At 51.9% G+C, this 15,741-nt stretch overlaps 1 protein-coding gene across 2 annotated transcripts in view; it reads right to left on the bottom strand.

Moving 5' to 3' along the window:
• Positions 1-15,741, bottom strand: part of PRMT8 (protein arginine methyltransferase 8) — a 70,191-nt gene that overhangs the window by 40,568 nt on the left and 13,882 nt on the right. Inside the window, exons 1-2 of one of the 2 annotated variants that reach the window (XM_055566063.1) lie at positions 535-564; positions 1-186 (exon numbers count right to left, since the gene is read on the bottom strand). In XM_055566063.1, coding sequence (XP_055422038.1) covers positions 1-186; positions 535-564 — 216 coding nt within the window. Of the gene's footprint in view, positions 187-534; positions 565-15,741 lie in introns of those variants that run through there. The other variant, XM_055566062.1, reaches the window with a different exon arrangement.

Below are 15,741 nucleotides of genomic sequence, written 5' to 3'. Positions count from 1 at the left end.
CTCGTGGATCCCAAAGTGGGCGTAGGAGTCAAAGTAGTAATCCCTCGAGGTCATCTCCTCCGGGTTCAGCAGCTTGGACATCTTGCCCCGTCCTGGGCAGCTGGGCTGAGTGGACACGTGGTGTACACACTGCACAGGCTTGGCTGGGACGACCGGCTGCGGGGGCTGAGATGGGGGGCTGCTCACCTGAGGGAAAGAGGAGGGGCAGGTGTGAACAGCGGCCACCTCCTGCCCTCTGAGACTCCGCCCTCCTTCCTCGCCCTCCGCTCCCCCAGTCCAGCTTCCATCAGCCCCAGCACCCAAGGTGACGAAGGGATGGTGTCCCCAAGCTGATGGTCGTGCTATGTGGGTGGCAGTTTGCTTACCTAGGAGCCAAACCTACCTGTTGTTTAGTCACTAAGTCGTAGTAGACTCTTTGCAACCCCATGGGCTATAGCCATCAGGCTCCTCTGTCCATGGGATTCTCCAGGCAAGAATACTGGAGTAGGTTGCCATTTCCTTCTCCAGAAGATCTTCCCAACCCAGGGATCAAGCCTGTGTCTCCTGTATTAGCCACTGAGCCATCAGCGAAGCCCCCTGAATTTAACCCAATTCTGTCTCCTACTAGTTGGTGACCTGGGCAAATGTGTGCCTCAGTTTGCATATCCGTCAAATGGGGACAATAATACCTTTCCTTAGAGGAGAATAAAGGGAAAGAGGTAATAGCGTCACATAGCACTCCATAGCAGAATGGCTGGAGTATGGATCCCAAGGGCCAGCCCCCTTAAACATGAATCCCTGCCACTCACCAGCTGTACAACCTTGGCCAGAGTTATTCACCTCTTTGCGCCTCAGTTTCCCCAACTCTAAAATGGGAATATAAATGTCCCCACTTCGTAGAGCCATCCTAAAGACTAGGGAAGGTGGTATCTGGAAAGCGCTCAGAGAAGGACCCAGGGCACCATGAATGTGTTTGACGAAAACCAATCCCACCTGTGTTCTTAGGCAGTTCAAGCCCCTGGACTTCTCTCCAGCACACAGGCAGCCCCTGGCCCCCAAAATGCAGGTCTCTTGGGTTCTGGCTTCTCACACCTGTTGTCTGCCCTCCCCCAGCTTCTGGTTCACTGTTTGACTCTGAACTTCAGCAGAAGTTTGCTCTGAGCTGCGAGTGCCCTCACTGATAGACAACCTCCTGCAAGCGCATGGCCCATCCCCGGTTCCCTGACCCGACAGCCAGCTCAGTTCCACCTCCCTCAGCTGCTGCACGGCACTGACCAGTCCCTCCTCCTCCACCGGCTAAGGGGAGGGCAGAGGAAGAGACAGAAGCCCAGAAGTTCAGGTTTCATTGCAGAAGCATGATTCTGCCGGGAGAAGATTGCCTTTTCCAAAGTGTAGGAAATCCAGGTGTCCCGAATTTATAAAAGTCTACTTTAAGTGATGAGTTAATACATGTAAAGAGTTTAGAACACTTTCTGCATATAGTAAGTTCTTTATTATATGACCTATCATTGCTTAATTAATGCTGAAGCTGAAGCTCCAATATTTTGGTCATCTGATGCGAAGGGCCGACTCATTGGAAAAGACCCTGATGCTGGGAAAGATTGCAGGCAGGAGGAGAAGGGGACGACAGAGGATGAGATGGTGGGATGGCATCACCGACTCAATGGCCATGAGTTTGAGCAAACTCCAGGAGATGGTGAAGGACAGGGAAGCCTGACGTGATGCAGTCCATGGGGTCGCTAAAAGTCGGACATGACTTAGCCACCGAACAACAACAATCTTTAGTAGTAGTAACACTATTCCGAGTACACTAACATCTCCTTATTTATGCCTCAGTCTTCTCATCTGTGTGCTGGGTCAACACAGACTTACTATCTCCTCTCCAGCAAGGGAAACAGGGAGGTCCTAGGACAGAGCAAGATCAAGAAATCCAAGTCCATCCCCTCCACTGTCCTGCAGGCATAGCCCCAAAACTTCCCAGAGTCCTGGGCTGGAGGGGAGCGAGCTCGAGGCAGTGGCGATGGTCCCGTTTTCTTGGTGAATCTAGGCTACAGCCTCTGGGAAATAAGCAGACTTCCCAGTTTAGCAACATCAGATTCCAGGTCAGCGCTATCCCGGGCTGTCTGGCAGTGGAGGCAATGGGCTGCCTCATTAGAATGCGGCAGGTGCACCCACCCTCCACTTGGGATGTTGGTCACGGTCTCTGGGAGGCTAAAAATAGACTGTGTCAATTGCACACTCCCATGCTGGCTGCAGAGTCACCTCTAATGCTGGAGAGGGCTCTGTGCATGAAGCTGACCCCAATCTTGACTCCGTTTAAATATATTAAGGAGATAGTCCCAGCTGGACTGGGCTCTCCCACGGTCAAGGTCACAGGGGCCTCCTGTACCCCTGGGCTCCAGGCAGCTGAGTCCAAGGTCCTTGCCACAGGCTCCATGAGATTCTTTCCCTGGTGCCAACTTACAAAGTGCCACCATGTGCCTCCCATTGCATCGCGAGGCAAATGATGGATGGATTCAGGGCCGTTCATCTCAATAATCACAGGTCCAGGGGACAAGGAGTTGACTGTGACCCAAGCCCTGGTGCCAAGGCTGTCAGCCCAGCTCAGCCTCCTGCAGAGACAGGGGACTTGCGATCTGCCTATTGGCGGCCAGGGTGCCCTGTCCCAGGGGGCTGGGGTGGGGAACAGCAGCGGCATGTTACCTCTAGGCATCGCCGCCTGTTTCATTCCACAAACACCCACTGAACTTTGGCGGCCGTGAGTGCTGTGCGTCCCGTGGAAGAAACAGACATGCAAGTAATGTGCCCTCAAAGGACTTGATCTAGTGGGAGCCGGAGGCCCTTGAGGCTCCACCAGATGGTGGAGAAAGATTTATTTTACAGGAAAAGCTCAAGCAAACTGCTCTGGGCTGGGGCAGGGGCGTGGGGGAGGGTGGGAGTGGGGGTGGGGGGGTGGGGGGTGGTGCGGGTTCAAAGTACAGAGAAGTCACTTCAACTTGAAGATTCAGAGAGACCTGAGATCGTGGGGCTTTCTCCATGGATTTTGGTGGCTGAGGATGACGGGAGGGAGTTTTAGAAGGACTAGAAGGACTAGAAGGATGTGAGAGTTCTAGGAAGGCGTGGCTTCAGCAAATAAGAAAAGGGTGGAGAAGCAGTGGAGCTTGTTTGGGGAACATGGTCGGGATACTGGGAGATCAGACTGGAAGAAATTACAGCCAGGTGCCGTCTACGGGGTCTCACAGAGTCGGACACGACTGAAGCGACTTAGCAGCAGCAGCAGCAGCAGCAGCAAGAGGCTGTAAATAAATACGAGACTGAGAGGGAGCTGTTGGTGGTTTGCAACAGGGGAGCTCTAGGGTTCAGCTCTACTTGAGGAAGAGTGATGTGCTGGCAGCCTGCAGGGGGTGGGTGCGGGGGTGGGGGGAGTGCGGGCAAGGAGGATGGATGTGGGGGAAAGTAGGGGTGGGAGGCAAAGTGCGAGCCTCCGAGCCGGTTCCAAAGTCCAGATAATGAGACACTGTGGTGTCAGAGGGGCTGCCTGCCAGAGAAATCGCAGAAATAGAATCCACAGGAGTTGGCAACTGTCAGAAGGGAGGAGAGAAGAGAGATGCTGGAATCAAAGATGACTTCAACATTTCAAGCCTGGCTGACTAGGAAAGTGGTGGCGACACAAAGAGAAATAAGCAAGTCAGCAGGAAGAGCCTGCCGGGGCCGGGGGGGGAAGAGGTAAACTTCAATTTGCCTGTGAGAAGTTGGACACGTCACTGCACAGTACGAGGAAAGATGTCCGGCAGGCAGGCGGTAATGTCGTCCCAGCCGGGAAATGCCATAAACACAGCCGGAAGGTCAACGGGGAACTGAGAAGCACATCTCTGACACACGTGGCAGCGAAGGTTAATATCCTTCACACAGCGGAATCGTTAGCTGCTCAGTCATGCCTGGCTCTTGGCGATCGCATGGACTGTAGCCCACCAGGCTCCTCTGTCCGTGTTATTCTCCAGGCAAGAACACTGGAATGGGTAGCCTTTCCCTTCTCCAGGGGAATCTTCTCGACTAATTTAGGAATCGAACTCGGGTCTCCTGCATTGCAGACAGATTCTTTACCCCTTCAAATGGAGGGAGCCCTTACAAACCAGCCAGAACAAGAGGAACATCTCCAATTTAACACTGAACAGAGGATCTTACAGTCAGCTCACATGAGGATCACCACAAATGGCAAATTAACATGCTGCCAGAATATTCAGTCTCTCTGGAAACCAGATAACTTCCAGTGAACATGGAAAAGTTATAACTTTTAAATTCCAAATAAGCGCAACTCTCTCCCTACCCACTCCAAAAAAAAAAAAAGACTAAAACGGCATTTGCAATGATTGAAGAAAAATACGTGCTTTTGGATACTTCCAGTGCTAGTGAGACTTTTTGGGAAAATAGTTTGACAAAATGCATTAAAAGTGGTAAAAAGCACAAATCCTTTAGCACAGCCATTCCATTTTTTTGGAATGTATCCTAAGGAAAGAATCATGGATAATCGCAAGCACGTCGCTGTAAGAATTTGGGGATGACTCTATTCATCACGCAGGAAATGAATCAGGGGCTTCCCTGGTGGTCCAGTGGTTAAGACTTTGCCTTCCAGTACAAGGGGTACAGGTTCGATCCCTGGTCAGAGAGCTGAGATCCCACATGCCTTTTGGCCAAAAACACAAAACATAACACAGAAGCAATATTACAACAAAATTCAATAAAGACTAAAAAAAGGAAGAAAGAATATGAGCCAACCTGGGGTTTTCACAAAACAGAACTGATTGTACAAACCACGGAGCATCTACACAGCTGTTTCAAATGTGGCGGAAGAGTGTTTAATAACAGAAATGTGATCGTGACGAACTGTGGGTTGAGGAGTGCCAGTGGGAGAAGAGAGAGCATTTTTAGAACTGAAGCCTCTTCATGCCTGTGAGTGGGGAGGGGAGGCCCGGGGAAGGTCCTAGAGTCAGCGGCAACTGTCACAGCGTGTTGGGTTGTGGACAGTTCATTCTTTTCACCCTTGTGCTGGTTCATGTATTTTTAAATGTACACCACGAACCGGTACGAGTTTTGTGAAGAGCCGAAAGTAGAAACACTGGAACCGTGATCCCAGACCTCAGATGGAAGCTTAGGCTGGCTCTCTGGATTTGGAGGCCATCTGCAGAGGAGGGGGCCTGAGGGGTTCACTTGGGAGAGATCTCAGGGAAGAGGGTAAAGGGGGTGAGGATGGGGCAGCGAGAGAAGCACCCTCCTCTGAGGACCATGGAGGCACCAGGGGACACAGAGGAGAGGCTCAGGAGGACGTGTCCTCACGCCTCTGGTTCTGTGACGGCCCCTGCTCTGAGGACATGTGACCCAAGTGCTGCACTCCAGCAACCAGACAAGACACCAGAACAAAGCCAACCTCATTCAGCCTCTCGAATCCAGAGGATGCTGTGCTCAGGAAGCTGTGTAGTCAACTCTAATGCAGGAGAGGGCTCCAGCATGAAGCTGCCCTAATCTTGACTCCACTTAAATACATTAAGAAAGAAAAAGTTCCAGCTGAACCAGGCTGTTGCATGGTCAAGGTCACAGGAGCCTCCTGCACTCCTGAGCTCCATTCTACTCTGAGTCCAAGGTCCCTTCCATGGGGCTCCCTGAGGCTCTGTCTGGTTTTGGTAACCGTTTCCACATGGCTATCTCCGGCCGTGCCCTGCTCTGACCTCCCCGCTCCTCCACAGGGCCCTGGGCTCAGGGCACTGCTCTTGTGGAAAATCTCGCACTGCTGCCTGCTCCCCAATCTGCTCAGGGTCACCTTCCACTGAGAGGATTTGTGACTTTGTCTTCTATTCTTAGTGCCTACTGTGGATCAGGACTCCTTGGATGCTGTGACCTGCCCCCAGGTCTGGCCTCTACCAGGGCATCTTCAGCATAGCTTCTCACCAGTACTTCTCACCTGTTGTCTCCCTGGCCCACCAAGTTCCACTGCAGTCAACAGGCCCAGGCTCCTAAATGCTGAGAAATTAGATAAAGGGCTGTGGAAACACTGAAGCTGGAGACTGGAGAAGGGCTCCCTGCAAAAGTGGTGTCCAGCTGGTCCTCAAAGGGTGGGTGGGAATTCCATGGGCAGGGCTGGGGATTCAGAGACAGAATTTTTTACCTAACCCCACTTCCACCTGAAAATGAGGGTAGATGATAATGGTGTTGATGACGGTGATGGTGGTGATGGTGGTGATGATGATGATCATGGTCATGATGGTGGTGATGATGGTCATGATGGTGATGATGATGGTCATGATGGTGGTGATGATGGTGATAACGGTGGTGATGGTGATGATGGTGGTGATGTGATCCTTAACAGTGACTGAGAGCCCACTGTGTGCCAGGCACTATGCTAAGCACTTCACAAATATCCCATAAACGCCTCGTAATAACTCAACGAGGTAATGAAATTTACAGGTGAGGAAGCTGAAGCTCAAAAAATTCAATCACTTCTTAAGCCCAGAGTTAGTGAGTAACAGTGCCAACACATGAACCAGTTATTGTCTGTCTGACAGCAAAGCCGTGCTCTTGACCCTGATACTGTGGTTGGGCCAGTTCTGTCCCACCAAGCTTGACAGCTTCTGCTGGGAGCCAGACTCTGCACTCAGAAGTAGGTGGCAAAGCCAGCCCAGGCAGGAAGCCCAACCTGGGGTTTGGGGGGGGAGGGTCAAAGGTCATGTGGAAGCAGAGGACAAGCCCTTGGTGGAGGCTGGCACAGGTAGGCACCTCGCCAAGGTGACTGAGTTCCAAAGCGAGCGGACAGCGAGCTCCAGGAGAATTCGGGGTCTATGTGAGGAAGGGGATGTGTCTAGGGTCACGTGGGCAAATCTAGAACTGGGACCTCTAGGAAACAGGAAGGGGGGAGAGAGGAGGGAGAGGATAAGGAGGGTGAGGAGCAGGGAGGCCGAGAGCCTGCAGGCGGTGGGGGGGCAGGGGGCAGCCAGCCCTTCTGTACCAGGCAGCTGAAGCCACCTAAGCCCGCTGGGCTATAAATGGCTGTCACTGGCGCCGGCCCAAGCCGAACGATTTTCCTGAGAACAAAAGGCGCCACTGGAGGTACCAAATCCTGCTCTGTCTCTAAATGTCAGGAGAGCTTTTTCTAACCTGAGCCTGTCCTCTGCAGCCGCCTGCCCAGCCTGAGGCCCCGCGGAGGGACAGAAAGGGACCTGCAGGGGTGGGGCACCGGAGGGGGAGCAGAGGAGGGCGTAGGAGGAGGAGGGCTCCCGGCCCAGGTCTCACAGCCTCGTCCTTCCCACCTGTCTTCATCTTCTCCCTACCCAGCCTGGGGTCACCCTTTTCTCCCCCTCATCTGTATTGACTCCCAGGACTTCGATCTTGACCGTGGTCCACGCAGCTGGTAGTGACCCAGAGCAAGATCTTCTGGCACCATCTGTCTGCCTCTAGGAAGGGGGTCAGAGCTCCGCTGCAGGGGAGCCATCCTAAGGGTGCGTGTCGGGCAGCACCCAGGCAGGCATGGCTGTGTCGGGAACTGGGGACTCCCCTGTCCCCCACCACTGCCATGACCACACCACAGATATACAGCTTTCTTGCCTGCCTTGGGCCAAAGACGGGCCTGGTTCCACTGCTGCACCCGTTTCCTATCACCTGGGCTGAAAGAGGAGGAATCAGCAGAGGAATGTTGACGTCAGCCCCCATCACTCTGGAAGGAAGCACGGTGCAGTGGAAGCCAGGACCCAGCTCCCTGCTCCTCACCCTGCGATGAGAAACCTGACAACCCAGCGATGGATGGGGAGAGGGTTCTAGAGGCTGCTGGTCCCACAGGGCAGAGTTGTCTCCCCAGGCATGGCCCCTGTGCTTGTTCATTTGTCAACAGTCACTTTCATGCACCTCCCTTGAGTTGGCTTTTTAAAGGCACAGAGACCCCTGGGGCAAGGCCAGACTCTGATCCTGTCACAGACTGGTATCTCTCCAGTGTATGGTGTGAAAGTGTTAGTCACTCAGTCGTGTCCGACTCTTTGCTATCCCGTGGACTGTAGCTCACCAGGCTCCTCTGTTCATGGAATTTTCCAGGCATGAATACTGGAGTGGGTTGTCATTTCCTTCTCCAGGGGATCTTTCTGACCCAGGAATTAAACCCAGGTCTGCTGCATTGCAGGCAGATTCTTTACCATCTGAGCCACCAGGGAAGCCCATTATATGGTGTCCCTGACTGCAACTCTGGCATCTCAGCAAAGCCCACCCCCACATGCTTTTTTCTAACTTCAGACTCACGCCCCTTCCAAGGCTATGCTCCCAAGAATGCTCTACCCCTGGGTCTTGCTGCCCACCCTCCCTCTCTCCCAGGGGCTCACAGAAGGGCCTCAGGGTGGCTCTCGCTGGGTGGTCCCAGGTCCACTAGCAGCAGCAGCCACCACTTGGAGGCTTGTAAGAAACCAAGTACCTGGACCTCACAGGAAACACTGAGTCTCTAGGGTGGGTGGGTTTCCGTAATCTATCCCAACAAACTTCCTACCTCCACCCCCGGACTCTACCGCGTCCAGAGACTGAGAACCACTTGTCTGCAGCTGAATTATTTTCACTTTGTTTCCCACAGAAGATATACTCCTGGAATCAAGGGTTCTGTGGTTGAGTGTGGGCAAAAAAAAAAAAAAGAAAGCCAAAGAAATTTCTTTTCTTTCCCCACTTTCTTGAGATCAAATTGATATATATCACTGTGGAAGTTGAAGGCATATACAATGTAACAATTTGCTGTATGTATAGACTACAAAGTATAAAGCGATTTCTTAATTGCAATCCTCTTAAGCCTTTAATTTGCTAAAACGAATCCTGAATCTCTAAGAGGCAACAAGGGTGTCTGCATGCCTGTGTGTGTGCTCAGCCATGTCCAGCTCTTTGAGACCCCATAGACTTGTAGCTCGCCAGGAGAAGGAAACGGCAACTCATTCCAGTACTCGTGCCTGGGAAATCCCATGGACAGAGAAAGGTGTCTAGTGCTACCAATTTAATAGCTGGGACATCCTTTTTTCCTGAGAGAGCTATAGTTGTCTCTAGAAAGCAGCGTTCTGAGGGAAATCACCTGGGGACTAACTGACTGAGGACCATATACATCAGTCACCTTAGGGTGGGGGTCAGGCCCCTCCTCAGACGGACAGAATCTGATCCTCTGAGGGTCAGGACGGACAGCCTGCACTTTAACCAGCTCCTCCAGGGCTACCCATGAAGCCTGGTCCAGGCAGGACTGGGGGCAGCTGCCCACCTTCTCCATCCCTCAGTGACCCCCTGCTGCAGCCGTTGGAGGCCAGCCTGGCCCTGTCTCAGGGCCACTGTGATCCCCAGACAACACCAGAGCCAGCCAAGGTCATCTGAAGGACAGGCAGCCACGGCTTACAGAAAGCACGTTGGCTCTCACAGCCAAACGACTGGGGTTGGGTGAGGGTTCAGCCACCTGCAGGCTGGGCGACCTGGGCCAGCCCCTAACTTATGGTCACGGCCAGGGTCACAGTGCAGCTCAACTCCAAGGACGTGCATGGTGTCCCGTCGCTTCCTGGCAGCACCAGACCATCTTTTTGTGGCGCAATAGCCACACCTGCCTCATGTCAGAGGGGGCATTGCCGCCATGCAGTACCCGCTCCATCTCCCAGATCTGGAACTGCTGGGAAGGAATCTTTTGGAGCTGTTGGGTCTGACCTATTTTTTTTTTTTTTTAAATAAACTGGGGCTGTTTTCCAGCTATTAGTCACTTTTCTCCCAAGCCTCCACATATTAAATTTTCTTCTTATATCCTCAGATATTTTGGCTGCAAGAGATGTCAGGTTAATTGGATGCTTGGCTCCTGGTTCTTCCTCCTTAATGGGCTTAAACAGCAGACCTGCCATGTGCCCCAACCCCTCCCTCCCTTTCCCCTCCCCCCTTCCCCTCCCCAAGCCAACAGGGGCCTGTCTCTCCTTTGACTGGAAGGAAACCACCAAGCTGCTCTCTGTTTCCTTTACGGACAGACGTGCAGAAAGACCATCTCCTCCCCTGACCCTCATCTTGCCCAGAGTTGGATTAAGCCCTCATCCCGGATTTGGATCACAGCATCCACGTGGGATCTGAGCCGGGCAGGTGACTCTACACTCAGCCGGGGTCGCCATGGAGACAGAGGGTATCAGGCAGAAGTCACATGCACACAGGGCACCTGTGGGTTCTGGTCTTCATTCTCTCTTTCCCTATTCAGGTTACGAGGCAAACCCCATTTAACCTTTCTGACCTCCAGCTTCCTTCCCTGTCACATGGCAATAATTATGTGTCCAGACTTTTACAGGGTTTGAGTGATGACTAAAGACATCTTGTGTATAAACATTCAGAGGAAATTCTGAAGTGTGGTACAGGAGGGCCAGGCGTCCATCTCCGGCCATCTGACTCTCTGCCCTGGTGCTATTTTTGGATCCTCCCTGGGCTCTTCTTTGGCACTGGACATGGTGGCTTTGGCTGCTCTTAGAACTCTGTTTCTCTGCCTACTGGACTCCAGTCCTCACCCTCCATTCTGTCTGCTCCCTGGGCTCCGTTCTGCCCCTCCTCCCCAGAGCTTTCTGAGAACTATCCAGTTGGCTGTCTTCAGGAACATACCCATCATGGAAAGTCAGTCATTTTCTCTAGCCCCGACACCTGTTCTCTCCTGCTGCTTCTCAATTCCCATGGCATCTGCTGGTCCGAAGCTACTGGTTACGTTCTGTTCCGTTTTGTTGGCAAAGGGTCTCATGCAAACTGTCTCACAACTGTGGGCACTGGGAGCTTCCCTGGTGGCTCAGTGGTGAGGAATTTGCCGCAGTATAGGGGATGCAGGACATGCGGTTCAATCGCTGGGTTGGGAAGATCCCCCTGGAGGAAGGCGTGGCAACCCACTCCAGTATTCTTGCCAGGAAAATCCTGTGGACAGAGGAGCCTGGTGGGCTTTAGTCTGTGGGGTCGCAAAGAGTCAGACGTGACCGAAGCGACTGAGCACACACACATGTAGGTATTGAGTCTACAACAAAGAAGCAGATTCCTTCAGACCAGTAAGCAGACCTTCTGTGTCACTGTTTCTCTCTTCATACTTGGCACAGTGCTGGGGCTCAATAAAGACGTGTTGATTACAGCATCCTTGCATTCATCTGGGTCAATGCTGCCCTTCATAAATATATTATGCAAGGTTCCTTCCCACCGTGCAATCAGAGACCTTTCTTTCCCCTTTACAGGGCAGAGAGGTGGCAGGAAGAAAGACAAAACCAAGACAAATAACCACCAGAATCTGAATAATATTCAACATTCTTTGGAGGGTTCGGTAGTGCTCCTAATATCTTTACTGAGAAGTGTCCTATCTCCTGGGATTTCTAGAAGGAAATATCTTGCAAATACAGAATGTGTTTACTAAGCCCCGTCGTTTCATCTGTAGAGTCTGCAAGTGGCTTCAAGTACAGATTCAAGTGTGTTCGTAGATGCTTTTCCAACAATCTCTTCACACCCAAGTGGTGCAAAGACAGAGCTGCAGATAACAGTGCCAAGGTTCAGAGAAGCTGACTCTGCCCCCATGGCAGGACTGGTCAGGATCCCAGAGCTGGTCCCTCACAGAGACTCTGGCCCCATGATCTGTCTGATATGCCAATGGCTGGAGAAAAACAAGCTACAGAGTCTTAAGTCACAAAGAAAATCACACGTTGCTGTTGTTGCTCTTCAGTTGCTAAGCCATGTTCAAATCTTTAAGACTCCAGGGACTGCAGCACGCCAGGCTCCCCTGTCCTTCACTATCTCCCAGAGTTTGCTCAAACTCATGTCCATTGAGTCGGTGATGCCATCCAACCATCTCGTCCTCATCTGCAAGTTGTTGGCCAAAACCAAAGCCACATCTGCTTAATCCAGATTTTCGTCTGGTTTCCATGGATTCCTCCAGATACTTTCCACCCAGTTCCCGGAAACTCATTTGCTTTAAATATTAATAAATATCTCTCCACTCAGATTCTTAGCAGAGGTGACTGACTCCTTTAATCAGAGGCTCCCAATGTGAGTATTGACTGAAAGTGCAGATGCTCCAGCTAGAAAGGGAACACTGTCAGCCACCCAATAATATCCAGATCTACTCCAGAGTGGCCTCAAATTAGCCAATGGCAGATCCCAGAAATCTGGGTTTTTCAAAGCACTCCCATGCAATTCCGAAGATCAGTTTAAAAGCTGGAGAAAACATATGAAATAACAGTTTTCAAGATACTGAACACCAGGCAGTGAAAAACTAGATCTCTGGAAGATGACAGACAAGGCTGGCCTACGATGACCCAGCTGCCGGGTGTGTCTGAGCTGTGCTGTGGGGAATGGGAACACTCAGAGGCAGAGTGATACATCTGTCCTTGGTGGAAGAGACAAAGGTGGGAGTCAGGACAGCAAGGCAGCTAGAGTTTGCGAGGCAGAGTGCTGGAGGGCAGAAGGCTCTACAGTGAGGCGGCTTTGGAGAACTGGAGAGAGAGTCCCTTCAGTCTTCAGCCAAGGCTGATCAAATCATGCCTGTGAGGACGCTACATGAGACCAACCTGCAAACAAGATAAAGGGACTGCTGGGACTTCCCTTGAGGTCCAGTGGGTGAGAGTCTGCCTTTCAATGCAAGGGTCTCAGGTTCGATCCCTGGTCAGGGAACTAAGACCACACGTGCTTTGGGGCAACTGAGCCAGGGCACTTCAACTAGGACACAACATAGCCATAATTAATTAATTATTTTAAAACTTCTAAAAAAAAAAAAAAAAGATAAAGGGACTACTTTAGTTACTCACATAGAGCCAGGAAGAGCTCTTGTCCCTCTGGACCAGAGTGGAAAACCTCATAAATCCTGAATACTCTGAAGAGTTGGGTTTTTTCCCCCACTTCAGTGATAAAAAGTTAGCCCTGAATTAAAGACTGCTTGAGAGTCCCTTGGACAACAAGGAGATCAAACCAGTCAATCCTAAAGAAAATCAACCCTGAATGCTCATTGTAAGGACTGATGATGAAGCTGAAACTCCAATACTTTGGCCACCTGGTGAGAAGAGCTGACTCATTGGAAAAGACCCTGACGCTGGGAAAGATTGAGGGCAGCAGGAGAAGGGGACGACAGAGGACGAGATGCCTGGATGGCATCACCGACTCAGAGAACATGAGTTTGAGCAAGCTCCAGGAGATGGTGAAGGACAGGGAAGCCTCAAGTGCTGCAGTCCATGGGGTCTCAAAGAGTCGGACATGACTTCAGTTCAGCTCAGTTGCTCAGTCATGTTCAACTGTTTGCAACCCCATGAACTGTAGCACACCAGGCTTCCCTGTCCCTCACTAACTCCTGGAGCTTGCTCAAACTCATGTCCATCAAGTCAGTGATGGCATCCAACCATTTCATCCTCTGTTGTCCCCTTCTTCCCTGGTGTCATCCATCAGGGAAGCCCAAGAATACTGGAGTGGGTAGCCTATCCCTTCTCCAGTGGATCTTCCCAACGCAAGAATTGAACTGTGGTCTCCTGCACTGCAGGTGGATTCTTTACCAGTCGAGCCACCGGGGAAGCCCAGACACAACTTAGTGACTAAACAACCATCTCCACCAAGGCCAGATGAGAATGGTGAGCCCCGATGTTAACTCACAATGTCCAGCAGTTGCAGAATGAGCACCCTCGTTGCTCCTCTGAGCCAGCATCTCCACCCAGAACTCATGAATTCATCCCCCCAGCATCCACTGCGGCCTTCTGGAGCACTGGCCAGGGCAGGGGCAGAAGCAGGCAGCAGGCCCAGACAAAGGACAGCGAGGGTCTGACCAGAGGCAGCAAGAGACAGAGGAGGATATGCAAGCCAACAATATGAACAGGGTAGAATCAGCAGGGCTCTGTGACAGATTCTCTAGGGTTAGGGTTGGGGAGGTGAGTGTAGGGAGGCTGCTAGTGTGACTCCTGACTTCTGGCCTGAGTAGGGGAGGATGCACTTGGGGTAGGAACAGATGTGCAAGCTCAGAGGTAAACGTAGGGAGCATAGTTTGGGTTGTGTAGGACTTGAAGGGCCTGCCGAACACTGAGGAAGAGGAACATAGCCAGGAGTGGAGGTCTGGATGTCACAAGACATGGAGGAGGAAAAGATCACCCAGGGATGGGGAGCAGGGTTCAGCGTCACTCATGGGAGAAGCAAGAAGGATCCAGGAAGTCAGAGTTGTGGGAGCGGCGGGAGGAAGGACACAGGAGCCCGAAGAGCAGAGAGCATCAGGGAAAACAAAGCACCAACAGCATCTGATGCCATTGCCATTGATCGATCAGGTGAGATTTGAGGCCGTTGCAGTTGGTAACAAGGGGGTCTCCAGGGCCCATGGTAAGAAGATGTCAGGGGGGGATGATGCCAGGGCTGGCTGTGGCATTCTCCCTCCTCCAGGCCCCCAGCCTGGCGCTCGGCCGCTGGCACCAGCCAGGGTACCAAAGAAACCCAACATCCTGGCTCAGCCTGGATCCTGGGAGATAAGCCAGGTCCCAGCACTTCAGAAATAATGGTCCAGCAGTGCACACAGGGGAAGACAAAGAAGCACGGCACTAACGGACTTGAGACGCAAACCTTCTCTTTCTTCTCCTCCATCCCGTACTCATTAACAACAGGCTAGACCTATGGTGCATCAAGTGTCTGGAGGTTAAGGCGCAGCTGCTTGAAACTGGAATCACTCCAAGATACAGGACCGCAGAATCCAGAACTAAGAAGCTGAGGCTGCTTCCCCCAGAGCCCTTCATCTCTCTCAGACTTTATTTTCTTGGACTCCAAAATCACTGTGGATGGTGACTGCAGCCATGAAATTAAAAGACAGTTGCTCCTTGGAAGAAGAGCTATGACAAACCTAGACAGCGTATTCAAAAGCAGGGACATCACTTTGCTGACAAAGGTCTGTATAGTCAAAGCTAGGATTTTTCCAGTAGTCATGTATGGATGTGAGAGTTGGACCATAAAGAAGGCTGAGCTCCTAAGAACTGATGCTTTTGAGCTGTGGTGCTGGAGAAGACTCTTGAGAGTCCCTTGAACTGCAAGGAGATCAAACCTGTCAATTCTAAAGAAAATCAACCCTGAATATTCACTGGAAGGACTGATGCTGAAGCTCCAATACTTTGGCCACCTGATGAGAAGAGCTGACTCATTGGAAAAGACCCTGATGCTGGGAAAGATTGAGGGCAGGAGGAGAAGGGGGCAACAGAGGATGAGATGGTTGGATGGCATCTCTGACTCGATGGATATGAGTTTGAGAAAACTCTGTGCTGCAATCTATTGGGTCACAAAGAGTCAGACATGACTGAGTGACTGAACAACAACAACAACACATCTCTCCTACCTAAAAAAGAAAGAGCCCTGGCTCTCAGCAGTGCAGAAGCCCCAGCCTGAGGAAGGGAGGCGGCTAAGCCAGCAGGCGGGGAGCAGAAGAGGAGGCGGAGGTTTCCAGAAGGTTTGCTCCCCAGCCTGGATAAACACCTCCCTATCACCCTTTGTTCAATTCAGGACCCTAGGAGAGGTCAGCTGTCCACCAAGCCCAGATTGGTGGCTCCTTTTCCCTTCCTTCCAAACCTCCACTTTCTGCGCCACCTGCCACCGAGAGGGGAAAACATCTCTCATGTTCAGCAGCACGAGTCCAGCACACGTGGGCACGTCTGGAAGGGGAGCCACGTGGAGCGTGGCGATGAGCTGTCTCCATCTCCGCTGACAACCTAGTAAAGGGGAAACGAACACAAAGTTGCCCGGGGAGGCACCTGGGGCAGCTGGGGAGCCACAGCAAGGCTT

This window comes from Bubalus kerabau, chromosome 1 (genome assembly GCF_029407905.1).
Source record: "Bubalus kerabau isolate K-KA32 ecotype Philippines breed swamp buffalo chromosome 1, PCC_UOA_SB_1v2, whole genome shotgun sequence".
Lineage (NCBI taxonomy): Eukaryota > Metazoa > Chordata > Mammalia > Artiodactyla > Bovidae > Bubalus > Bubalus kerabau.
The sequence above is the reverse complement of the archived record's forward strand: the minus strand, read 5'-3'. Positions and strand labels throughout refer to the sequence as shown.